Here is a 26934-nt window from a genome sequence, read left to right as displayed (position 1 = left end):
TCTACTCCACAGGTGTGCGCTGGAGTCCTGCGGGAGAGGCCATGTAGCGCGGGGGGGGGGGGGGAGGGGCACACGGCACGCGAGGCGTGTCGCCCGCCCTCCCCGGGCGGCAGAGCTGCGGACCGGCCGCTCCCGGAGCGGGTGCCCCAAACTGGTGAGGAAGGGTCCATGCTCTCCTCCTGCGCCGTCCCGCACGGCTCCACGCTCTCCCCGTGCCACTTCCCGGTGCTCTCTCCGCCTTCCCGTGGTCCCGCCCTCTACGGGCTGGCGCCGCAAGGAGGGGGCGGGCCCGCGGCGCGCTTGAGGCAGCGGGGAGCGGCAGGGGTCGTGCAGCCGTTACTACCTCCCGCTCCCCCAAACCGCCTTTCGTTTCGCCCGCCCGCCAGTCCGGGCGGTGTCGCCCGCCGCAGGAGGGGGGATGCCGACGCAGCGGGACAGCAGCGGCAATAGCACCATGTCGGCTCCGGGCAGCGGAGGGAGCGGCCTCGGCGGAGACAGCGCTCACCAGGTCCGGGTGAAAGCCTACTACAAGGGGTGAGTGAGGGCGTGAAATCCCGGTGGCTGCGGGGATGGGAGATGCGGCCCGGGAAGGCGGAGGGGCGGCGGCTGGCGTGAGGAGAAGCTTTCGCCAGCGCCCGGGGCGCAGGGGCGAGGCCGGGCCCAGCGGTGGGGCCCGTGCCGTGCTGTCCGACCCCGTACCTTGGGAGCGGGGCCTGCTCGGCCATGGGTCAGAGGAGACTTTCCTCGGGGGCTGTGGGACGATGCTGTGTTTGGGGTGCCTGGTACGGGCTCCTTTGTAGTGCCGGGATATAGTGTTTCAGGACATTCACGGTTCTCCGCCGTAGCCGCCTTGCCAAGGCTTGCCCGATCTCTGTCCTTCTGCTGTGGCTTTACCAGTAAACACGGATGAACCCGAGGGGCTTTCTCTGCCCTGCTCACCCAGCTTCCCATACATCCCGAGGCCCTCGTTGTTTATTTCCTGTCAGTAATAAGGTCGTATCCCTTCAGAACACTTTATTGGGCGTCACATGCCAAAATTCATACTTTTAAAAATTGTTTCCGGGGTCCAGCTTTGGTCCTGGTCTCTGCTTCTTAAGTGATACTAAAGTCTAAAGGAAGAAGGTGTTTGGATGAAAATCTATTTAGTCAGATTTTAGGCATTTTCAAAGACCGAGTGACTTTACGGGAGTCTCAGTGGTAACAAAGATGCATCTACTGTCAGTTATGTTTCTGCTGTATAAAAAAGTCTAGAGATTGGCGCAATGAAAATCTGAACGTTGCTGGTCTAATTCAGTGACTCTATAACAACAGCATAAAACACAAGTGTTCTGCTTTCGATTTGCAGACCCCTGTTAAATAGTAACAGTTACAGGATATAACTTTAAAAGTCTGAGTGCAAGGGTTGACAGTAGTTCATTGGGCCATTAAGCTTAAGAGGAGGTGATCTAAGCAGGAAAAAATGCAGGTTGCATTTTTGGATTAAGAGTGAGCACATGATACTCTCCACAGCTTCTTTCCAGTTATCTGTATTAAGTGCAAGAGAAGATTTATTAGATTTACAGTATTTACTATCTGGTATCTCAAGCTTTCTAATTTTAAGGAGAGGTAGAGAAACCATGCCAAGCATTTGGTGCTTGCTGCTGTATTTTATTTCTGTCTTTTATGTGTCTGCTTTGGGGCTTAATAGAAGCACTGTAGGGACTAGCGCAATCTGTGACTTTAAAGGATGTGTGAAACTGTCAAAGTAATAGGGAAATTCTAAGATCTTTGTTTTACCAGTCCCTTTAATCCACCTATTCTTAAGGACCTGGAGATGCCTTTGGCTATCAGCTGGCAGAAGTGTTCATTTGGCCAGGCAGTGAACTAAAGTGAGAACTGTTCTGGGTTAAAACCATTTATTTTTCTTCTGCTGGATCAGTTTTAATCTTGATCATTTCTACATGTAATCACACGAATTCAGCACAGGAAGGCTATGGTGCAAGAACAGGTTATGGAAGCGAGGAGGAAAACCCATACTAATTTCACTGGCACTGGAATGTGTCTTTTGAGTCTCATCTGCTGAGTTTTTATCTGTTAATGCAATTAGCAGTTTTATTAAGGACACTGAGTCATATAGGGTGTTGATTAACCATTGTGAATACCAACAAACTAACAAGCTGGATGCCTTAGTCATCTAAATAAATTACTCTGTCTACTTTCTTATGATAGAAAGCTTCTTACCTACTTTTCAGACTAGGGCTAGAAGTGGGTATTGAAGCAAAACACCTTACCTGCTCTTACACTGAAACAGCTTGGAGACTGAGAATATAAATGCTGACATCAAAGGCACCATTTTCCCCTTTCATCAAATAATATGTCTCAAGGTTAGAGCTGAATAGAGGATTTGATGAGAAATAGTGTTAATCAGGAAACGTTCATCTTTCTGATTAGAAGCATTTAAGTGTATTGTAGAAGTTACTGTGACAGTCTTTTCAGCTTCTAGAAGTTGTTGGTTAAAGGAAAAAAACAAACAAAACAAAACCAACAACAAGTCCAAACCAAAATAAAACAGCAACCCAGCGACTTGGAAGCACAGATTTGATCTTGAAAGGGTCGGGAATCTGATAGTCTGGATACTCGCCTGAGGCTGGGGACGCTGGGTTTACTAACTCAGCAGAGCTGAACCTGAATCCTCAAAACATCCCATAGTCTGGCCCAGAGCCTAATTGCTTTTCTTAGCCAAGACAAAGACTTTCATGAAGAACTCTTTGAAAAGTCTTTGTTTCATTCAGATGTGCAGTGCCAGTTATTTATCTTAAATTTATTGAATATTTAAAATCAGGAAGGAAGATTTTCCTAAAATGAGCAGAGATCTTGAGAATAAAAGGATGGGAGTTCCTGGAGACTTGGGAATTAAGGCATTAGGTTGAGTTTATCCAGGTTACCTTCTTTCTAGTAACCCACACTTATCTTGCTCATAGGGCTGGTTGTTTAAAATGCTGAAAACACTCTTATCTGCTCTAAAGAGTCACCATAACCTGTAAGGTGTACGTTACAGAGGTTTCTGAGTGAGTTCTTAGGAATTAAATTTATTACAGCAACGGTGTACATACTTTTTTGTTGATATACTAACAAAGTGTAGCAGCTTCAAATGTGCGGCACCAAACAGCATTTGTAATTACAGCAGTTTCAGCTTTCTGATACTATCTGGAGTTTACCTTTTGTCTTATCTTATTTGCTGTAGATGCATTTTGTCTGTTCACTACAAGAAGCTATTAATACACATGGGAAGATGGCACTGTACTATTGGAGGACTGTTAGGGGAAGTGAGACACTGCTTGTGCTCCAGGAATCCTATGGAATTAATGTCATTGGATTCCAAACCACAAACTTGAAGAACTATTCCTCTGTCATGATTGGAACTGCTATCTTGTGTTCTTTCAGTGTCTGACTTAGATTTTGCCCTGTTACAACTGTAGGCTGGAGTATAGGTTAGACTTTCAGTACAGGCATAGGCTGCCAATGTTTTGCCCACCTTCAGTTTGATTTTGGTCAAATGAAAAATACTCCTGACAGTCCTCTCAATATTTGCTTATTTTCTTAATTTTAATACATTTACGTAAGTGTGGGGAGAAAATGTTTTAAGTGTAAAAAACCAGAATAGTCCTTGGAAATTATTTCCAAGAAAATAGTTTCTTAAGAATTTTTGAGTTCTCACATCTGTTCTTTGTATTGTTATATGTCTTGAGCACTTCCTGTTCAATTCTTCAGCTCAATGTCTTTGTCAAGGACAAGATCAGCATAGGAGGGTGTTCAGCTTAAGAAGGCTTTGATCTAAGTCTGTAAACACATTTTAACCTCATTTTGCTGTTTCAACATTGATTTGATTTTTCTGGTGATACCTTTTATTTGGAGAAAAACAAAATGCAGAAGCAGGCAGTTTAAGACCTCAGACTTCCGCTGGGGAAGGAGGTGCTTTAAATTGTTCTAGGTGGCAGTGCCTGTTCCTCACTCACTGTGCTGAAATAATACTGAAACAGCAGAACTCTCCAGGAGTCTTGTCTGGGTTTGTTTCAGTGAGCTATAATTATACATTATCAAAAGCCTTAATGGCTGACCCAGGTGTGTGATAAATATGTGGATATGTAGATAATATGTGATTATGTATCTGTGTATTTCCATATGCATAATATCTGGTGGCTTTATTAGGCTGCAGGTGGAAGAATCTAAATCTCTGTTCTTTACAGTGGGTTGTTCTCTCCCAGAAGTTTAAGCTCAGAAATGAAAAATGATCTGCAGCTATTAAATTGCATTTAACTGTTGGCATTGGGGTAGGGGTTTTTGTTGGTTGGTTGGTTGTGGGTGGTTGGGGATATTTGTGTGTCTGTGTGTCTGTGTGTTAAAGGATGTTATGACTGTTGGAAGATCTGTAAAAGAAAAGGCATGAGAAGAGCTGTTTGGTCTCAGGAAAGGTGGGGAAGATGGTGATAAGGTTCATGTCTTCTAGAGGTATTTAAAATGTATTCTCTAATGTTTGTGTTTAGATTTGGGATTGTTCAGCCTGGAGAAGAGGAGGCTCACGAGGGAGCCTTATCCTTCTCTCCAACTCCCTAAAAGGAAGTTGTAGTCAGGTGGGGGTCAGGCTCTTCTCCCAGGCAACTTGTGACAGGACAAGAGGGCACGGTATGAAGCTGTGCCAGGGGAGATTCAGGAAGCACTTCCTCACAGAAAGGCTGATCAGGCACTGGAATGGACTGCCCAGGGAGGTGGTGGAGTTGCCATCACTGGAGGTCTTTAAGAAAAGCTTGGATATGGCATTTGGTAGCATGGTTTAGCTGATGTCATGGTGTTAGGTCATAGGATGGACTTTTCAGCCTCAATAATTCTGTGATTGTGTGATTTATCATTTGTATTTTCTCAGCCTTCTCTGGTATATCTTCTACTGATTCTTACATTGGCAGGGTATAGATTCAGGCAGACCTTTAATTAGTAGGAGTAAAACAATCCTTTATTAATATTTATGGAAGCTATAAATGACAACGCTTTAACTGCAACTAATTCAGGACAAGTACTGTCTTGTGTATTTGCATGTTTTCTACTCACAGTCCTTGATTAAACTTATTATAATAGTACTAAAACAAATTCTGAAAACCCCGATGCTTCCATGGTAAGAGTTAATTGGCACATCCACATGTGGTGGTGTCAAGGGTGTGCTTAAATCAGATTTTCTTCTCATTCTTTCTGTATCATGAATGAGACAAATGAAGATACACTTTTGAATAGCTTCATGACAGACACACTTATTAAAAGCAGTGCATAAGTTTATCTTCATTGGAAGGAAAGGGCTGTTGTCAAGAGTCCTTCTTAGGTGAAAGAGAGCATTTTGTATTTTTTCCATGCAAGCCAGCAGATTAGAGTCTGCATTAACTTCCTTGTTCATGAACCTGGTCTATTACCTTCTGTTTAAAATGCCAAATAACTTCTCAGTAGAGTTTAACTTTGTCTTACCCTGCGTGAATACAGCTTTTTCCTAATGAAGACATCATAAATGTGGGTTTTGGTGTAAGAAGTAATGTAATTATGAAATAATGTAACAGTGTGATAATAAAACCACTGACAGTGGTTACACTGTCTGATAATAGCGAATTGAAAACCTGGTCAACAGATTTTGCAAATTATCTTTTTTTGCTCGGTTTTTGCAAGAGCATCAATGATTTCAGTCTTTTGAGATTGGGGTTTGTCCCCTAATGCTTTTTGCTTGGCAATAACAGCCATGTATGTAGTCACCATTTTTAACTTACCCTTTCTTGTTACTGACTTGGTCAGTCACAAAATAAACTGTGGTAACTGAAATACCTCTGATTTCTCAGTGCCCTCAGAACTTTTTGTTTAGGAACATAATCCAACGTGATCTGCACTAAAACGTGACTAAGTGAAGTGATGGTAAACTTTAGCACAAAATCAGTGAAGCTGCTAAGTAAGCAGTGCCGTATTTCCTTCCCCTGAAAAACAGGAAATACAGGTTAAGACTTTGCCTCTTAACAAAGGCTTGTGGGTTTCTCTTTGGGTGATACCTGCGTGTCTGTGACAGTAATGCACTCTGAAATCTGCCTCAGTCGGTAGAGGCAGACTCTGAAGTTGGGGTCACAGTTTTTGCATTTTGAGAGAGGCTGCAAAGGCAGAGAGAGCAGTTTTCCGTGTGGGGTGAGTGCAACCAGGTGCCCTCATTTGCCCCAGAGTACTGTACTGTGTCTAAAATTGGGGGTCCAGATACTACTTGGTCTTCTATTTTGTCTCATGTTGAAAGAAGAGGAACAGTTCCTCAACCAAATAATGCAGCAGCTTTTTGACTGCTTTATTCAGATCATTGGAGAGGTGTCATTTCACCATGCTAACCATTTACTGAAGTCTTTCCCCCAACTAAACTGATCACACTAATAACTCCAGAAGCAGGCTAGCTGTTCTTCTGGAGTGTTTGGAAATTGGTGGTTTATTTTATTTGCACTGCTGAACTTAAGGGAGCCTCAGGCAAGGATGCTTATCAGGTATGTTCCCTCCTATTCCTGAAAGTGGTTCAGGTTCAGTGATATGTTAAGTCACCTTCTTGATACCACTCTGCCCACACACAAGATAATATAAAGACCTATACAGTTCAGTCTAGTAGGTATGTTGGTGTGAATTTTAACCAGATAGAAACTTAGTTGCTTAATTATTCCCCCCCCATCCCCCTTCCCCAATAGTGCTGGCACGTGGCATCCACCAAAACAAATCCCCGCTGGCTGAGGCTTTTCTGGGAAGATTAAGCCCAATGTTTGTGATATGTTTGAATATGAGATGTTCGAAGAGTAATGTTGTAAATAGCCCTCTCTTTATTATTTTTTTCCTTCTCCACCTTCCTCTAAACTGTATCTCTGAAATCCTTCGTTTAAAGGTCTGCAAATGAGTCACCTCTTCTCCTTTAAGGTCCAGCAAATACCAAGACATTGTGTCAGCATTTTATGTCAACTTATTTAAAACATTTAAGTTAGTTAAATTTTCATCTCAATTATAACAAAAGTACCTGTTCTACATAACAGTAAAGTAGTAAAATTTAATTCTACGCAACCAAAATGTTTTAAGAAGGTATCAGTCTTCTCTAACCTAATTTTGACTCTGTGTATGTTACAAATCAAGGATAAATACTGCACAGGTTTCCTAGTGGATATGAGGAGACGTTCTAAATATTGAAAATGCCTTTAAAAACGGATTCCTGGTGCCTCTCCACAATGACAGGGAAGAAGGACAGAGAGGCATATAGTTCAAATTTACTACTAACAACAAAGTAGGTAGTAAAGAGCAAGCAAAACCAGCAATACTTTAACAATGTCCTTCAAATGTTTTGCAGCATTTCATTCTTTGGTCACCACTGGTATAATATATCTAATTCCTGTATGTATTTAATATCTACTGCAAGTCACTTCATAGTTATTTGGGCATTTAAATCTTAGTTTTATTTAAGCAGATACCTGGAGGGTTAAATGTCAGAATAATAATCATCATAGAATGGTGTGGGTTGGAAGGGACCTCCAAAGCTCATCTAGTCCAGTTCCCTCTGCAGTAAGTAGGGACATCCTTAACAAGATCAGGTTGCCCAGAGCCCTGTCAAGCCTCACTTTGAATATCTCCAGGGATAGGGCCCAACCACCTCCCTGGGCAATCTGTTCCAGTGTTCCACTACCCTCATGGTAAAGAACTTGTTCCTAGCATCCAAACCTGTTCCCAACATCCAAAATCACTTGGAGCCTGACTTTGCTATAAGAAGCGAACTTGCTAATGGGTTGCTAATATTACTTTAGTATTTCTTAAGGGGCTGCAGCAGAGATGGGGTTTATATTAGTGGTATATGGAGGGCATTGATGATGATCAAATGCTACATCTTGCAGAATAATTACTCCATTTTTTTTTCTCCTGATCAGGGACATCATGATAACATATTTTGAACCTTCCATCTCATTTGAGGGACTGTGCAATGAAGTTCGAGACATGTGCTCCTTTGACAACGAACAGCTCTTCACTATGAAATGGATTGATGAAGAAGGTAAATCAATGCTTGGTTCTTAATTTTGCCACAAATACCTGATCAGTGTGTTCTTCATCTGTCTAAATTTCGTTTCTCTTTCATCTTTTCCTTTGCCTTCATGAGATAAGCTCATAAAACATACTTCATAAGTAGGTTTTTAGAAACAGTAATCTGACTCTAAAAATAATGATTATCTGGAAGTGTATCTTAATGGAAAGGTCATTGCCCTGAACAGCTTTATGTTGAGAGCTGTTGTTTTTCAAACAAACAAATTAAACCTCAGTGATTATGAAAATATTAATTCAATGTTAGTGTTTATTAGAAAGAGAATGGAAATTATTTCCTTATGCTGCTGAAGGAATGTTTGGTTCCCCTTAAGCCTTAAATCTGTAAGTTAAACTATCCTTAAATGACACAAATCATAGTATTTATGTGCCATATCAATATGATTTTGGAGTTGTATATGTAACTAAAACCATTAAGTGTTTGTATCAGCTGTTACTTTAGAGACCTAAAATCTAACAGCACATAACAATTAGTAAAACCTTTTCTGGCTATTAAAAGAGATACTACTAGACCAAGTAGTTTTTCATCAACATGTGGTAGGAGCAACCTTGGCTGAGAATTCTTGTTATCTCTAGCACTTATGTTATCCCTGCTAAAGTTTAACCTTGGAATAAAAAATTGTAGGGAGAAGCTCAGGGTATGATTTCCCTTTTCCTTAACAGATTGTCCTGGACACAGATGTAGTCCAGTTGTGAGCTGTAGGGACACCTTAGTAATCGCTTGAAAAGGTTATATGTAGTTCTTACTTTATTTGTGGACTTTGTCTATTCTACATATAGGTTTTTGAGCTATACCAAAGAGATGTCTGAATTATGAAATAGCTGTTGAGTTATTTTAACATGCTGAGGATTTGATGGAGTACATAAAAGGCCATAACGTGCAGTGATTTGTTGTCAGTGATCAGTATTTGTATGCAGTAATTAACATAAATGGAGCTTTTAGAACTGTTTCCTCCCCTTCTCACAGCTTTCCCATTCAAAACTGGGCGTGTGCTAGTTTATTCCCAGCTGTGTGGGCAGGTGTGTTGAGAATTATGTGGTCTTGGGAATCAGGGCAGGTTTTCCCTCTTCCCTTTTCTCTCTTCCCATTTTTCCTCATCATTCTCAAATTATATGTGCCAGGCAGATGTGGTAAAATGAAAACGTTTATGGCCAAACTTCAGTGAGAGTTGACACTGTAGTTCATAGCCAGCTTCCTGTTGTGTTTTAGCTTGAGGAGGATCAGAGACTTCTCCCTGAAGAGGGAGAGTCAGCCCTAGTGAGAAGTACAGATCTTTTTAACGAAGCATTTTGTAGAAGGCTTTGTGCAGCGTCAATGGTTTACATGAAGGAGCAATTCTGTCTTCTCTCTGCTCTTTAGAGACGAGTTGTAAAAAAAGGAATGCTGCAGTTTGCCTACTTTTTGTGTGTGTGTGTGTTCACATAGGATTCATTTTTCTCAAGCAATCTGTCTTTGTTGACTTAGTTTCATGTCAGTAGAGAAAGTTAACCTGGTGATGAGGAGTGTGTTTAAAAGAAAAAAAAAAAATCCCATCCGTGTGAGTAATTCTTGCATCTACAATTCATGGCTTCTTGCCAAGACCTCTGCCTCCTCTTTTCTTCTTTCCACCACTCTAGTGTTTTCAGTTGGTATTCTTTTTAGACACTCAATATAGGGTGTCTAGGCCATCTCCACCACTGCCTGACTAAACTGCTTGAGAAGATATGTGACTAAACTGAGTTTATCTAGTCACTAAGGTTTTTATTTGACGTATGCTAAATGTCTTTTCAGCCTTTGCAAGGTACAGAGCATCATGTATCACTGCTTCTATTTCACAGAAGTAATGGCACACCAAGGCAGACCTAGCTGAGTGGAATCACTTCAAAAACACTGAGATGCAACTGGAAAACAGAATTAACTGGATGTGATTTTACACAGACTTTATTTTATCTGCATGTGATCACTTCATCTTCTGAGATGTCTTTCATGATGGACATTAGCCTCATGTTTGTGTTCAGTCTGTTGTTTCTTGCTGTATAATTCAAAAGTAAATATTTTTCTGTGACACTTAACCCAGCTGTCTTTGGCTGCAAAATTCATCCTGCTATGAACTTGCTGAGAGTATGTCTATAATCTTCTGTTTCTAGTTTGAAGCATGGTTTAAGTTCTTCAGAGCCTCCTTTTCTTTTGCCAAAAGGAAACACAATACTGTTTGCACAGGTGTCAGAAACAAATGAAGAGAAACTGGTTTGTTGATTCTCATAGTGAGTTTGAATATATCCAGTTCAATAAATCTCCTCCCCCATGCTCTCTGAGTGAGCTTGGGCAGTGGGCAGGCAACTCAGTGTCCAAACAGGCTAATTGTAGGAGGAAGGCAAAAAACAGTGCTGTGAAAAACAGCAACTGGCTTCAAAGGCTCGTTTTGGGGATCATGACATGCAGAAAAGAATAAAGACAAAGTGCTGCAAACGTAAAGTAAACGTTTACTAATATTTTATCAATAGAAAAGAATTGGTACATAAAAGGTTTTGCATTTAATGTTTAAAACTCAACATAGAAGAAAGAAAATATTCCTTTGCTTGATAGGTGCATGGCTCTACTGAAGAGCCTTAGCAATGTCTCTATTAATTCTGATGCCTTGTAGTACATCCAAACCAAAAATAGAATAGTTGATAGACTGGTGGGTGTTAGTTTTCAAACTATGGTATTGACCCAACACTCCAAGCAGTAAAACTTCCCAGTTCAGCTGAGATGTAAATTGTTCTGCCTTCCTCCAATTCAGTTACTCACAACTGGTTTACCACTTACAGATGTGGAAAGTAGTATGTTGGTTAAAAATTGGAAATGTGGTATGATGGTAAACTTGCTATATGGGATTTTGGATAGAAAGAAGCTTGTTCTGCTTATGTTCTGGAGGTAGGTTTTAAAATAATCTTACTAATCTGCATCAGTCACCAAAAAAAAGTTTTGTTGCCTGGCTGCTCTTCTCAGTCTTTGTAGCACTTTCCAAACACCGACAGACACAAGAGGTTCATTAAAATATCAAATGAAGTCTTGAATGAATCTTGAGAAACCGTTCAAGTGCAGGCTGTGTGTCTGAAAGATTATGAACTGAGGCTAGAATTTAAGGTCCTTCTCACTCCTGATCATAAATACAACAGATCTTTAGCTTAACATCCCTTGTTCTTCACTCACCTCAGTTTTAAATCTACCTATATGCCCTAACACAGTTCAGTGTTGTGTTTAATGATTCTGAAATAACTTTGTGGATACCTCATGTTTTTGAGAAACACGAAGTAGATATCTACAGAGACCTTACTGCATCCTGAACTGTTACTTCTGAAACAGATTTTTTTTTTAGAGCAATCCAAAACAGTCCTGTTAGAGAAACTTTAAAATACATGCCAAATGCTTGTGTATCTGCTCCATTTCAGATGATCAACTAAAGGTACAATTGTTTTATGGAAAAAAAAAACCAACCACAAAGCAAGCAACCCTTACTTTTTTTTTCTCCTCTGCCTTGGTGTCCTTTCTTGAAAGGATTTTACTTCAAATAGTCCTGTGAATGTGAAATTATAAGTCAAAAATCAGAAAAATGAGGTATTTTCACTTAAATTATGTGGGTTTTTTTCCAGTGTCTTGATTGAGGCTTGAGAAAAGACTAGAGGTCTAACTGCTTTTTGCACACCTCCTCGTTAAAGTCTTAGCAGTGTTGAAGCAGCTGTGAAAATAAATCCACTTGGTTTCAATTAAATCCATGAAATAAAATGGAATCTTAGAAGGATTTGAGGTACAGAAGATAACTTACACCTCCTGTACTGTAATGATGCGTAACCATGCTTGTGGCAGTCTAAACCAGTGGTGTTTTGTGATTATAATCTGCTTGCCTCTTGAGAGTATTTAATCTTTCTATTTTCCCTGAAAGCACTCAATATGATTGTATTTTCAGATGCACTCTTTGAACAGCATTAAAAATTAATCCTACCACACTTAAGAATATTGTTCTGGATTGCTACAATAATTATCTTACAACTGACTGTGAGGTAACTGGTGAATGGCACAGAACTAATTGGAGTTTTTGTATTGCTCTCTCATCTTTTTACAGGTGATCCATGTACAGTTTCTTCTCAGCTGGAGTTAGAAGAGGCCTTCAGGTTGTATGAATTAAACAAGGATTCAGAGCTTCTAATTCACGGTACAGTGAAATTCACCACATTACTTCTCACGTTTGTACCTGCGAATAAGTGGAATTTTCACCTTGCATTATCAGCGTCCTTTGCAGTTGTGGCATTTTGTCAGGAAGATGCTGAAACCACACGCTGCACTCCTTACTAAATGAAGAGGGAGAAAAATAATTGGCTGTTAGTTTACTAATGAAAGACAGCCCCTGTGTCTTTCATTCATTCATCCCAAGTCCCTTCCTATGCCTCCTGTCTGCCTGCAGGCTGGAAGAGATCTTTAAAATCATGACGTTCAACCATTCACCCAGCACTGTCAAGTCAAAAATCTATAGTACAGTATCCTACACTTAGGTAAGTGCTTTAGAGCAGCATCTGTATTAGGAAAAAAAGTTGATGAACTCCATTCGTGATACCAAGTTGGTCAAAAGTTTGACTATTCTAAAATTAAGTACTTTAGACCAGTTTTGAACCTAATAAAGTAGCCCTGTTTCATGTGTAGCAGTTCGATATTTTTTTCAAGGTTATGTACCTTTTTTGGTAGCTTCTTGCGTTATGTTTTTCTTACTGTTTGTAATTTGTTACAAGAAGAGACAGATTTCAGTTGAACAGATTATAGTAGAAAAGCAGAGGATCACCATAGTGTTGGTGGATGTGTTACACTACAGTGTCTTAACATAGTCCTTCTCTAAAAGGATGCAAAATATCTACTTCACCATCAGCTCACTTAGGAGGAAGAGAGCTTTTCAGTTTCCCTTAAAGACTTTCAAAGAGTGGCAGCTTTGAAGAGCTCACCTGCTCTTGTGCAAGGCTTTGTTAAATGCAGTCTGTGCTGTCTCACTAAAGGGTTGAATGCCTTTCAGAAGTGTTGTGTTTAACCCAAAGGCTTATTTTCTGTCCAAAATTAATCACAAATTAATATCTTTCTTACAGTGTTTCCTTGTGTACCAGAAAGGCCTGGTATGCCTTGTCCAGGAGAAGACAGTAAGTAGGCATTTTAGTTAAGAAGTACAAAAAAAATCAGCAATTCAAATTGCCTGATTTAGAAGAATTTGTTATTCTTTGGTTTGGCATCCTACACATAGGAATATTAATAGTGCACGTCTCTACAAATTATTTTAAAGGAAGAGAGAGTCTTGCTAAACTTCAATGTTGTTTGTCACTTCTGAATCATTGTTAATGAGCATTTCACATTCCTGTTAACTATTCATGTCACTCTGCTTTCCTTGCTTTTGCTTCTTCTATTGTGACAGGTTTTTTTATCCTATTTCTGTCTTTTTGGTAGTTGCCAGATTGCTGGCTGAATAATGTGAACAAAGGCTTGTAACCAGTGGTAACCCATGGTAATGGATCATTGCCTCACCATTTAGAAATCTGTGTGTAATTGATTTTAAATTGATGTTGTGTACTATCAGGAGTATTCTCTGAAGACCTCCAAGTTACGTTAGCAAATGTAGTAGGCCTTAAAGAAATGATTTTTTCCTCTCTTGAAGTTTCATGAGAGCATGTGTGTGTTATGCACACACTCACATCTGTTCAGCTCTCTGACATGTGTAAACATGCAGGCTTAAAAGTTAACTTTCACAGTATGGGTAATGTTGCTTTCTGAAAAAATGAAGTTGTGGTCTGAATCAGAAATAGATTTGCAGCTTGGTGTGGTGTTGTATATTCTAGTTTTCAGGTTTGGGTACTGACATGCCTCTAGTAATAAAACAAAAATCCAAACCAATGGGAGCTGTGGATCTAAAGCACAGGAGGATTCCTGCAAGCAGCCTTATAAATTAGGGCATGCTCCTTACTTTCACCTTCTTTCCTCCTTCCTCACAGCTCTTTCCCAAGTGTAGGTAAGGTAGGTGCACATTTTGCACATGAGGGTTTGTGGTGTTTGGGTAGTTTCCCTTGTCTTGACTCACTTCTCCTGTTTACTCTGGAAGAGCAGAGTTAAGTTAGAATTGGTCAGGATGTTCTACTTCAAATTTTCTCCAAAATTAGAGAAAAGAGATAATTAAAACCTGACTCTGCACCTCTGTAAAGTGCAGGAGTGAGAACTGTACTCTGCAAATCGTTTTACACAGAGATGTCCATGAGCAGATGTTGTAGTTTTGTGTTTTATATTTGTATGGATATAATCCTATGTTTTTCCTCTTAGAATCCATTTATCGCCGAGGCGCCCGCCGGTGGCGAAAGCTCTATTGTGCAAATGGTCACACTTTCCAAGCCAAACGATTTAACAGGGTGAGACACTTGTTGGGCACTTAACAACCACGGTGCAGGGCTGTCTTGCTTTTGTAATTACATATGTCGCTACCTTGAAAAATTATAAGGTAGTTTTGTCCTCGTTTTTGTCGTTCATCTATAGTATGTAGACTTCTGGTAACTCTGTAGTTTGAGGAAACTTCGTTATTATTGAATTATCAGAAAATTAGAAAAAAAAGAAATAAAAATTTTTTAAACTATTAAAAAATAAATTGGTTGCAATTCACTTTTTGAAATCATGTTATCGATTATATAAATGCTCCCTGTGCTCCCTTATAGTCTTCCCAGAAGGCAAGCTTGAACACTGGCATTAGATTACTGAAAGTACTTTCTCAGTTCTTAAAGTTCTGGGAATAAAAAGGTCTGAACTTGCTTATGATGCACAGGCTTCCTTTTTTTTTTTTTCCCCACAACTTTTAAATGAAAAACCTTCTCCAAACAGCCTTCTTGTGATGGCATGTAATCAACTGCAAATAATAAACCATTTGGAATATTTTTTCAAGAAGCAATAGTCAAATATAATCAGCTGAGCACCAAGAAGGCTATCTGCTGTGTTTAGAGAAAGCAACAGCACAAAACAATCCCAAAATATTGGGAAAAGCCGCATTCTTTGACAGCTTCAGTAATCTTTCCTTCTTTTCTAAGCTGAGTGTGCTTAATGCTTGACAATATCTCCACTAAACTTCATCTTGATCATCTTCATATCTAACTTCTGCTCTTTCTCCCCTCTTCCCCCTTATTTTACCTCTTCTGGTCAAAGGCTGTCAAGACACCATAGTTTAATCACTTCCCACACTTGCTTTCATAGACAGCCTGTTTTCATGGATCTTTTGAGTTGTTTTGTGACTGTCCTTCAGTGAGTGGTGATCTTCCTGTTTCCTATTATTTGGTGGTTTATGTGGTGAAGCTTTTGCTCTCCTGCCTTCCTCTGTATAAATGTAAGGACTCATCTACACAGACATAACAACATAGGAAGCAACTTAGCTTGGTCACAGCAGCCTGATGATTTAGTTGCAACACTTTTGACTCTTGAGTGGGCTCCTGCCTCTCTGTGTGCAGAAGAGACTGACTGTGCCTGCACCCCTCCCTGTAGATGTGTGCCTTCTGTACAGCAGTTGCTGCTCACTGTTCAATTGTAATTTTTTAGCTCCTGTGTATTGTATCTGCCTGTTTGTTCTTTAAAGTTTTCAGAGGCTCTTGGTATAGTGGCAAGTTCAGCAGGGATCTCTGACCTCATATCCTATGTTTTTTGTTGATGAAAGTCTGGCTGAAAAGTTTTTATTGTTTAGGTTTGCTCTTTAATCGGTTTTTTTGATTTCTCATTCTAGAGAGCTCACTGTGCCATCTGCACTGACCGAATATGGGGCCTGGGTCGCCAGGGATATAAATGCATCAATTGCAAACTCCTTGTTCACAAGAAGTGTCACAAACTTGTCAATATTGAGTGTGGTCGTCATACGCTACAGCCAGTAAGTAAAACTTAGTGGATTAGAGCAGTAACTGTGAGTAATCAAGTTTAAAAGTAGCTAGATTATTCTCCTCAGGGATCATTTTATTTCATTTATTGTCTCTAATGTCTCTTACACTTGGACAATTTGTTACAAAATTCCTTTGCATATTTGCAGGAGCCAATAATGCCTATGGATCCATCGTCAGTGCATCCAGATAATGTAGAATCAGGTAAAACCAATATATTTTTATTTTTATTTTTTTAAATTACTGTAAGTTGCTGAAAGATGAACTTTGAGTTTTAAATTGAAACAGAATAACTTTAAAATTCTCCCTTTTTTATAGAACAAGAAAAATAAGACAGCTTTTTTAATGCGAAGGGGGATATAAATATAAAAATTCTTCAGTTTTCCATATTTTACTTAAATTTATATTATTTAAGAAACTTGGCTAAAAATGAAGATTTTAGGCTTTCAGTTACATTTTTTTCCATCAAGTGAGCTGTGTACTTCAAATGCCTTAGTCAAAACAAGTCCTTAACAGAATTGGAAGGGTTTCTGCTGGGTTGGGAGTCAAAACAAATTTGTTCCATAGCAATCAGAGTGACAGTCCTAACATTTGGATTTGGATATAGACGTTGTTCAGTTTGAAAACCAAATCACTGTTCTGCACTAGATTCTCTGTACGTGGAGTAAAGATTAATCTGAAGAGATCTCCAGCCATGATTACAGTTTTGTATTAGCCATAACTGATAATAATTGGTGTTACAAAAGAATGATTCTGATGGTTTAGAAAGGAAAAACCAACAATCACAACAGTTTTGAATACTTTCAATGGATACTTTTAAATTATGTTATCTCTGATTGATTGAGATCTTATGTGTGGAAATTGTAAGGCAAAAGAAAATGCTGTTGTGTTGTGTTGGTCTAACCATTTTTCTTGCATCTCTAGTGATTCCATACAATCCATCAAGTCATGAGAGCTTGGACCATGTTGGTGAAGAAAAAGAGGTAAAGTATCTTAACCGTGCTAACTGTATTTGGAGATTTTAAAGCTTTTGTCTCTGTTTAAAGATTTTAGTAATTTTACTTTTCCTGAAGTGAAAGCATAACACACTTTCGGATTGGTCACTCAGGTGTTTGTGTGTATGACTTGAAGGCTGCTTTATTTTGAACCTTGTATTTGGGATGTGTATTTGTGCTTTGACTTAAAACTGGAGGAGGTTGGAATGCTTTATTTGTTTCTCATCTGCCAAGTCTCCTCCTTTCCCCACACATTCCTTTCCAGGACAGTGTCGTTTTAGGAATAACAAATGTTAATTGAGTCAGTTGTTTATATTAATTTTGCTGGTCAAAATGCTAACTTTTGCAGCTGTTACCATTGGCAAGCCTGCTTACTAATTTCAAATTCCCTTTATCAAAAGGCAATGAGCATTAGAGAAAGTGGCAAAGCTTCTTCCAGTCTGGGTCTTCAGGACTTTGACTTACTCCGAGTTATAGGAAGAGGCAGTTATGCGAAGGTGCTGCTTGTCCGGCTGAAGAAAACTGAACGCATTTATGCAATGAAAGTGGTGAAGAAAGAGCTCGTCAATGATGATGAGGTAGGCAAGATTTTTATCAATAGAACAACTCTTCCAAAGAGCTTCAGGATCTGCCAGAACGTAGGAACCAGGCTTCTGGGTCTGCACCAGTAAAAAGTGATACATGCAGTTTCTTATGCACACTGTACTATACTACAGAAGGTTCAGGAGACAGATGAACCCATTTTGAGGTCTCCACTGACAGAATGGTAGCTCACAGCTGCCCTCCTGTGTCATTGGTTTCTGTCATGAGCCTTATTTGTGTTCATCACTGTCTGCAGCAGTGCTTCTGCAGTATTCAAGTAAATGAGCCTGGCTTGCTTCATTATTTTGGAGCAATGTGTCTCCTATTCTGTTGGCTTACTAGGCTGGAAAAGAAATGAGTGGCATCAGATTTTTATATGTTAAAAGTTTTGTTTGTTTTTAGTTTTTTTGTTACAAAGGAGAACTCACAATGTTATTTTAATTGCTCTTTAAATCAAACTTACATTTTAACAATTTGTCTCTAGCTTATACAATGATTAGTGGAAACTTGTCAGAAATTGCAGCATTGAACTGCAACATTCCTATTGTCTCTGAATATTTCCCTTGGATTTATTTAGGCTATTTTGAAAAGACTCAAGTGAATGTGGTTTGCTGCCCAGGAGCTTTTGCATTTATTTCTCACATCTACCATTGATTTCTTCTGCATGTTGTAATGGTACTTTACATTTGTCTGCACCAGTTTATTTTTATAGATGAGTGGGTTTTTTTCATTCCCAAGTGTAGTTATACAATGAGACTCAAGGAACAGGGCACTCAAAATGCAGAAAAAAATTATTTTGCTAAATTGTCTTACTTCACATTGGATAACTATCTAATGTTTAATTTCTTGCAAGTAAAATAAAAATGGCAAAACACTTGAGCATCTTTTTGCTAATTGTCATGAATACTTGAGCTAAGAAGTGTAACAGTCCTTTTCTGAATGTCACTTTCCTTAAACAGGATATTGACTGGGTTCAGACTGAGAAACATGTCTTTGAACAGGCTTCAAATCATCCCTTTCTTGTTGGGCTACACTCTTGCTTCCAGACAGAAAGCAGGTAAAGGTCATGAAATAATGAGAAGAATGCATTAAGTGTTACATGTGTGGCAACAGACAATGTTCCATAAAACTTTGTAGCATTTTATGATCAAAGGGCCAGATTCATCATCTCAATTTTCCATACTGAGATTATGATAAAGAATATAAAGCACTAGTAGGTGAAATGGGAAGGATTCTAGACAGGAAGAGAAGTACGCGTGACAGAAAAAAAGGCTGAAGAATATAAGGTAGAAGACAGAACTCAGAATGGGAGGGGATAAGATTTTAGGGAAGAGAGAAATCAGAAATATAAAAATTGAGGAAATTTACCTCAAACTTGAATGGACTCTCTGAACATGAGTCTCTAAGCAAGACTTAGAAAATAGTACCTGAAGTTTGAAAAGGAAAGCAGAGTAACAGATGAAAGTGATTCTTTTCCCGTATATATAAACAAAAGAGTGCAGTAGATTAATAAATAATTACTGTATAAAGTAATAGTTTGCAGTGTATATAAAACATAGTTGTTGTACATTCGAACAGCATCCTTGCTGTTAGAAAAGGTGAAAAGCTAGTGGAAGAAAGTGAGAAGAGTATCTGTAACATACTAATAGCCCTAACCACAAACAAAGGAGATTAAAGGGGCCAAGAAGGGAAAAGCTTTTTTCCAATTGTTGTGTTGTTGTTGTTTTCATTTTCATGTTTAGGCATAGAAACTGATACGAATCTATTTGTATAGTCACATACTTACTAATGACATGCAGTAGTTGTAATGGATCAGAGTATGGGAAGGGTTAGCTTTAACAGTTAAGGAATTATCTAGAGAAACTTTGTATACTAGATTTTTAACTGGGAATTTATTCAAAGGGAGGAAAAATGGTGAAATGAAAGAGATGGGAGGAGTTGGATTGACATCATTCAGTAACAGACCTGGGACATCTCAAAACTCTTTCAGCCTTGTTTGCAGTTATGTTTAACAAACTCCTCTGTCTTTCAGGTTATTCTTTGTTATAGAGTATGTAAACGGAGGAGATCTAATGTTCCATATGCAGAGACAGAGAAAGCTGCCAGAGGAGCATGCCAGGTATGTCTAATTCCATATTGCTTACATCAAACCAGTTGATTTTCTGACACAGTGCAGAAGTGCAGAGATTATGATGATTAGCTAGCAAATCCTCTCCAGATGTTAAGGATTTCAGAAACATGAAACTGCTTCCTCACTTTAATTCTGCAAGCTACCACATTTTTGTTCCAAGGAGGGGCTGTAATAGGTATTGTTTGTATTAGCATTACCCTGGATGACTACAGTCCAATTCTGATTTTTTTTTTCCTAGAAAAACACTGTTGTGTTATTTTTTAACTGTCTAATGATATCAATGTGTTTTTCATACAACAGCCACTACCAGCTGTCCAGGCAAATGCTGAGTTCTTGGTGCATATGCTTCATCTCAGATGGTGAGATGCAAGGGATGATTTCAGCAGACATTAATATTAATTTTTTTATCTGACTGTGGATAGAAACACTTCTATGATTATCCACAACTTGTCCACTTCTCTGATGAAAAGTAATAGAATACACATGATTATAATTTTAAAATTTTTATACTACCAGGACACTGTGGTTTGGGTTTGATTACCTGAGTAATTAATGTCTCTTTCTACATTAGGTTCTACTCTGCTGAAATCAGTCTAGCGTTGAACTATTTACATGAACGAGGGATAATCTACAGAGACTTAAAACTGGACAACGTGCTGCTAGATTCTGAAGGGCATATTAAACTCACAGATTATGGCATGTGCAAGGTAAGCTCTAGTTCCTTGCTAACCAGTAAAATCAACAATTAAGGAATTATCATAAGTTAAAAGATTAAAAATGTGAGATGCCAAGGTATTAATTTGTGCACAGCACAGACAGCTGTAGAGCTATTTCACTTTTACAAATGTAGAAAAGAGAAAGAAATGCCCAAGTGCACAGACTACATAAATACATTGTTTTTATAAAGCTGCTTTATCAGCTTGACTGAGAGGGGTAGGCTGAGACAGTTAAGACAGCTTGATTTCAAAAAGAGCAAGAGGTTGAAATACATCAGTCACACTTGGATTCTGTGACACTTCCCATTTTCCTTCAGAAAATCTTTGTCACGACAAAGACACTGAAGCACAAATTTGACTTTGCCATGGAATTGTCATTATGCTGATCTTAGAACTGTTTTAAATGCTGTAATTTTGACTAAGCAATGAGAAAGCATAAAATTATATAGATCGGAAGGAGCCTCAGGAGGTCTAATCCACCCTCCTGCTCAAAGCAGGGTAAGCTATAATGTCAGACCAGGTTACTAAGGGCTTTTTTCAGTTTGGTCTGAGGACTCACGAGGATGAAGACTGAACAACTCCTTTGGGTAACCTCCCATTCTGCATCCCATGCTCTTGTCTGTAAAGCTTGTCTCTGTGCATTGCAACACTCTGGTCATGTAAACTCATGCTTCAGTTATTCATATCTTCTTATCACTGGAGATGTGGTGGAGCTTACTAGCTAAAATCTTGAAAGATGTCAGCAGTAGGTATGTGCCATCCTCCTGAGACTTTAGATGCAACCTACTTCTGTTTCTTCTGAAACTGCTAGTGCTTCATATTTATTTATGTGCAGATTTAAATATAGTTTTACTAAAACAAAAGAATTTTTTTCAGGACACTTTAGTCAATTTAAAATAAAGTCCTTAGCAGTGCAGGATCTTTGGCTAACTGAAGTATTTTTTCCCCATTTTTTTAACACAAAGGAGGGTCTGAGGCCTGGAGACACAACTAGCACGTTCTGCGGAACACCAAACTATATTGCACCTGAAATTCTCCGGGGAGAGGATTATGGTAAATTGATTTTATCACTGCTACCATGTAACTTTCACCTTGTCTCTTACTGCTTACTTTCTACTGCTAAACAACTCAAGTATTAGACGTGTAATCAGTCTAAATCAGCATCCTCTCAGAAAAAGTAAGTCCCTCAAAGGAAGAGCAGAAAACACCACCCCAAGCAAAGGAGATACCCTGCCTTCTGCATTATTCTTGTCGTTGTTGCTTATAACTGGTTAGATACTACTAATGATATAGTTGCAGTCTTGATTTGTGTGCAGTTTTAGAGCTTTGTATTTGGCAGCAATGACAGTATTAGATATAGATGCCACTGCAAAGGGCCTGGTTAGTAGACATCCTTTTCACAAATCTCAGTGTTAAAAATGAAATAATCTCTGCAATTGCTTGTTCAGGACGTCCATAAGATTCCTGAAGCAAGAGATGTAAGAGGGTAAAGAAGGCTTGCTGTGTATGTTTCCTCTTACTTATCCTTTTTTCCTAAGCTTCTAGTACTGTGCCAAGTAGATCATAGAATTGTCAGGGTTGGAAGGGACCTCAAGGAGCATCCAGTTCCAATCCCCCTGCCATGGGCAGGGACACCTCACACTAGATCAGGTTGCTCAGAGCTCTGTCCTGCCAGCCTTAAAAACTTCCAGGGATGGATCTCTGATGACTTTTCTTCTCGTAAGGTTTTAACAAGTTCTGCAATTAGTTCCTACTAGAAAAGAAAATTAATTCTACCATCTTACTTATCTCTTTTGGACAAACTTTCTGGGCCAGCCAGACTGCATCAGTCCCGGTCTAGCTACAGGAATCTTTGGCAGTGATAGCACAACAGATATGCTTAGCTCCATAACCTACTGTCTTGCTACTATTGAGTTGCATACTTCCTCCCTGTCCTTATCTCCTGCCATGGATAATGCACTGTTAGTAATGACTAGGCTTAAATATTATCTAAAGCTTTGTTAAGGTCCTAATACCAACCTTCAGACTTCTTGTATTTCCTTCTCTTTGCCCAGCATTCCCTCCAGTTGTGCCCGTAATGAACCCAGTAATGCTGAGAACAGTTTTTGCCTCTCCTGTGTTCAGACAGTCAGAAAGACTGACAATACTTACGGTTTTGAACTCTTTTTTTTTTGTTTGTTTGGTTTTTTTTGGTTTTTTTTTTTTTTTTTTTTAAGGCATATGTTTTTAGCCCCCAAAGCGCTGCTATTTCTACTCCAAAACATTTCCAGTGGTGTTTTCTCCTTTGAATTCTAGGCTTCAGCGTAGATTGGTGGGCGCTTGGTGTCCTTATGTTTGAAATGATGGCTGGCCGGTCACCCTTTGATATTGTTGGCAGTTCTGACAATCCTGATCAGAACACAGAAGATTATCTTTTCCAAGGTAAGTTCCACAAGTGTTCTTTGTGTTTCTACTTGCCTTTAATTCACTTTTAAAGATGAAAAGGCTGATATGAACCTTGTTTTCTTGCAGTAATTTTGGAAAAACAGATCCGAATTCCCCGATCCCTTTCTGTTAAAGCAGCAGGTGTGCTAAAGAGCTTCCTTAATAAGGTAAGAGCTAGAGGGGGGACTATTTAAGACTTGTCAAGAGTGGCTGGTTTTATTAAAACCTGTTGATTAATTGATGTTTAGCAGACTTTAACTGCCATATCAAAACAGGATAGAAAAGGTGTGAGCCTAAAGTAGTTTCAGTGGGACTGAGGGGGACCTATTCTAGATACTTGTCTTAAAATATGAAGCTCCAGGCTCTGAGCTTGCAATCGTGAGTAAATTTCATCTTGAAAGGCATAGAAAAACTCCAAGTGATTTCTTTGATCTGGGGAATTAGACTAATTTACCAGATTTATGTTGTTTCTTAAAGAGAAGCTTAGTAAATCATTCTGACAACTGCTGATGACTTCATTCAGGGAAATGCAGAGGCAGTATACATGGACTGTTCGCTGGTGACTAACCAGCCTGAGTGGCCAAAGGTTCCTGTGTGGACTAGTCCAAGCACCTGCTGGGTCTTTATTGAGTGAGTGTTAGATGAGTGGGGAGAAAATGGTGCAGGAGAAACCAGATTGGGCTATTCTGAGAAAGTAACACAGTTCAAGAACACTGCTTCTGTTGTAGCTCCTTGGTAGTGTGTGCGTGGATGCATACGAATACATGGAGATGGAATTAATTGTCTTGTTAAAGTAACCTTTCCACCATATTTATCAGAAAACTGCAGTTGCTACCCCAAAATGATTACCTGGCAGCCAGTCTGCTCAGGGAGGGAAAGAATCATGTTTGCTCTGAAACACATGAAACATTTAAACAGGTCTCAGTAAAAAAGAAGAAAGGTGACATGGTTTGTATAAAATTCCAGTAAAGGCTTCCATATATCCATGCCTGTTTCAGACAGTAAATTGGATCCGTTTCCAATAACAAAAAAAGTAATGCTAACTTAGTTCTTCAGTGTCTCTCGTAACTCTGGTGTTGCTTTTCTCATAGACTTTGTGACACTTGTATTTTATTCACCCATTTAGAAATACTTTGTTCCTTGTGCAGGATCCAAAGGAACGTTTAGGCTGCCATCCTCAAACAGGATTTGCAGACATCCAGGGACATCCATTCTTTCGCAACGTTGACTGGGATCTGGTATGTGAGTGCCCACTGGCTGAGCTTACTGGCTTTGTATACTGGGAGGGCTTGCCAACTTGTTTTGAGCTTGAGAGGTGATGTAAAAACATCAACATCTCTAAGCTCTTAATTTATGATGTACCATAATGACAACACATAATCATGTAACCCTTTTTACACACAGTAAGTACAGCAGATGAATAGAATGAATTTTTTAAGGTATACAAAAGAAATTTAATAGTAACTTTCAGTCTTGATTAAAAATAATTCAGTAGGTCATAACTTATCCTTGGTGTCACTAAATGCATTTATTCTTAGATGGAGCAGAAGCAAGTGGTGCCTCCATTTAAACCAAATATATCTGGAGAATTTGGTCTGGACAACTTTGATTCCCAATTCACCAATGAACCTGTGCAGCTCACTCCAGATGATGAGTAAGTAACATTGAATTTGGGAAGCTCTATTGAATCAGTGAAGGAGGTAAAACTTCATTCATTAGCTGCAGTTGTAATACACAGAATATGCATAAAGCAGTAAATAACATTTTCTAGTGTTAGTTTGGGGAAATTTTGTTGTATGTCTTCATGGCAGACTTAGTATGGCTGGATTAAGTATTGTACTCTGGCCTGAAGTGAAAATCAGGTAACAGTGGGAAAGTTACTATAAAGAACCTTGGTTCAGGGAAAGATGAACAAGTACAGTTTTTCACAAGTTTTAGTGGTATCAGCTGTAAGAAATGTGAAGTAAAAACCTATTTTGTCAAGTGGTTTATTTTTGCATTACTTTAACCCACGATATTTCTAGAATTCAGATTGGATTTACCTTGGGTGTTCTGAGCAAGAGAAGATGCTTTGTTTGGCTTGTTGGGTATTTTAAATTGTTAGTGGTTGAGTGAGATTATCTTGAGCCTTGATAAGATGAATGCTGCTGTGTTTTATTTTGGTTATGGGTTTGTGGTTCCTTCCTCCTGAAGGACTCTGATTTGGGATGAGGAGGGAAAGGCCTTTCTAGTTTGACTCAGCCACTGCTGTTTGCATTTTAGTAATTTTTCTAGGGTTTTGATAAAGTTCGTGTGGTAGATAAACAGTGAATATTAAACTAGGTCTGACATCTGATGTCTTTTGTTCCTCTGTAAATACCTAAAGTCCAAATAAAGTTTGGAAAAGTTGCTGATGCAGGTGCAGTATCTTATCGCATCCTAATGTTTTTAATGTTTTTTACAAAGTGACTGTTTTGGGAAATTTTTAAAACTGCAAACCTTGCAGATTGTTTTGTGGGGAAGATACACGCATGGGAGCAGCCCAGCCACTACTCCCCAGTGGGTTTGTGTTACCGTTTCAGGGGCTAGAAAAAAGATAATGGTAATTGTAAGGATGGAAAGGGACAAAAAAGTGAAGTGAAATGTTGTCAGTTGCAGTCTGGTGTGCAGGGCTAAATTTTAAGACAAACTCCCAGTTAATATTGCTACCTTTTTAAATTTTGCTGATATAATGCCGTTTGTTTGTTTGTTTTAATCTTTATAGTGATATCGTGAAGAAGATTGACCAGTCTGAATTCGAAGGCTTTGAATATATAAATCCTCTTTTGATGTCAGCTGAGGAATGTGTCTGAATTCTCCATACCTGGACTGTGCCAATTGTTGCTCTGTTTCTGCATGGATAAACATATCTTCATTTGGATGCACTCACGTAAAATGAGTAAAGGAACATCTTACCCTTGCCACCCAGTGTGAATTACTCGCTGATTTTTCTTTTTGTATTGTCATCCAGGACAGTTGTCATGCTTCAACCTTCGCCTGCAAGATGTAAAACATTAAACTTTCCAGCAGTTTTGCCAAACTTGAATTTTAATATATAGGAGTTGGTCTCTGGGGCTTCTGACTCAGCAACGGGGTCTGGCTGTGTGATTGCCAACACAGAGTTCTGATAAAGGAAAGTTTGGGGTTTTTTTTCTTCTTGCTTTAAGAATACAAATTACATTGGAAGGAGTGATAACATATTGTTACAGGACCTCCATTTTCCTGGCAGGATTACTCCTGTATTTCTAAATCTCTAAACATCTGTGTTCCCTGTTGTCCCTACGCTTGTTAGAGCTATGTTACCACCCCTCAGATTGAAATGACAGCAAGGAGAGCAGATTATTAAACTGAATGGCTGCTTTAAAAGAGTATATTGATCCTATTGAAAAGGAGATGATCAGTTCAATATTGGAATCAATAGACTTTGCTCCAAAATTCTGCACTAGGAACTGAACATTCATATGCAGAGTGCCTTTCTGAGCCTGTCCCTGCAGTGAGGGTTGTTCCAAAGTATCAATTTAGATAAATGGAATTCAATTGATACTTAAATTAAAATCTGTCATTTAGCAGTAATGGGCAGCTAATATTGAGGGATGTAAAGCCTCTCACACCTATTTATTGCTTTTACACTTGCTGTCTTAACTGTATCAGAACTGCACATGTTATAGCCATGGCCTCAGCAAGGGCATTTGTTTCCTTTTTGTTGTTGTTTTTTAACCTTACTGCCATACTGTTGGAAATGCCAGTGGAAAAAGCACACCTAGCTAAAAATAGGTGCTGTCCACAATGAATCCCTTAACTTCTCCACTTACAGTTGGTGATTGGTAATCACCATCAAACCTTAAATGTTGGTAGTAGACTCCAAGTTAATAATAAAGTGGTTGGAATTAATGGAAGCAACAGTTTAAGTAGGACTTTGGGGAGGTAACGATTCTTACATTTCATGTTAGTGAACAGTGTAATATACAGCACAGATAATTCTTGTTTTAATGTTTAAGGAATAGTTTGGAATGTCTTCGGCAGAAGAAATGCCAAATGTACCACTTGGGTTTTTTATTACTATTTTTGGGAAAAG

The 26934-nt window shown here is 39.0% G+C and overlaps 1 protein-coding gene across 1 annotated transcript; it reads left to right on the top strand.

The window, feature by feature from the left end:
* The first annotated feature begins 418 nt into the window (after positions 1 to 418).
* PRKCI (protein kinase C iota) lies at positions 419 to 25682 on the top strand. The gene is made up of 18 exons (XM_054385691.1): positions 419 to 534; positions 7935 to 8056; positions 12189 to 12278; positions 13195 to 13245; positions 14411 to 14496; positions 15846 to 15986; positions 16143 to 16197; positions 16918 to 16976; positions 17390 to 17566; positions 18530 to 18627; positions 19603 to 19689; positions 20273 to 20408; positions 21383 to 21470; positions 22713 to 22838; positions 22929 to 23008; positions 23990 to 24079; positions 24380 to 24495; positions 25585 to 25682. The coding sequence occupies exons 1-18, from the start codon at positions 419 to 421 to the stop codon at positions 25670 to 25672; spliced, it is 1806 nt and encodes a 601-aa protein (XP_054241666.1). The 3' UTR covers positions 25673 to 25682.
* Positions 25683 to 26934: the final 1252 nt, after the last annotated feature.

Source organism: Indicator indicator, chromosome 13 (assembly GCF_027791375.1).
Source record: "Indicator indicator isolate 239-I01 chromosome 13, UM_Iind_1.1, whole genome shotgun sequence".
NCBI lineage: Eukaryota > Metazoa > Chordata > Aves > Piciformes > Indicatoridae > Indicator > Indicator indicator.
This window is presented reverse-complemented; position numbering and strand designations above follow the sequence as displayed.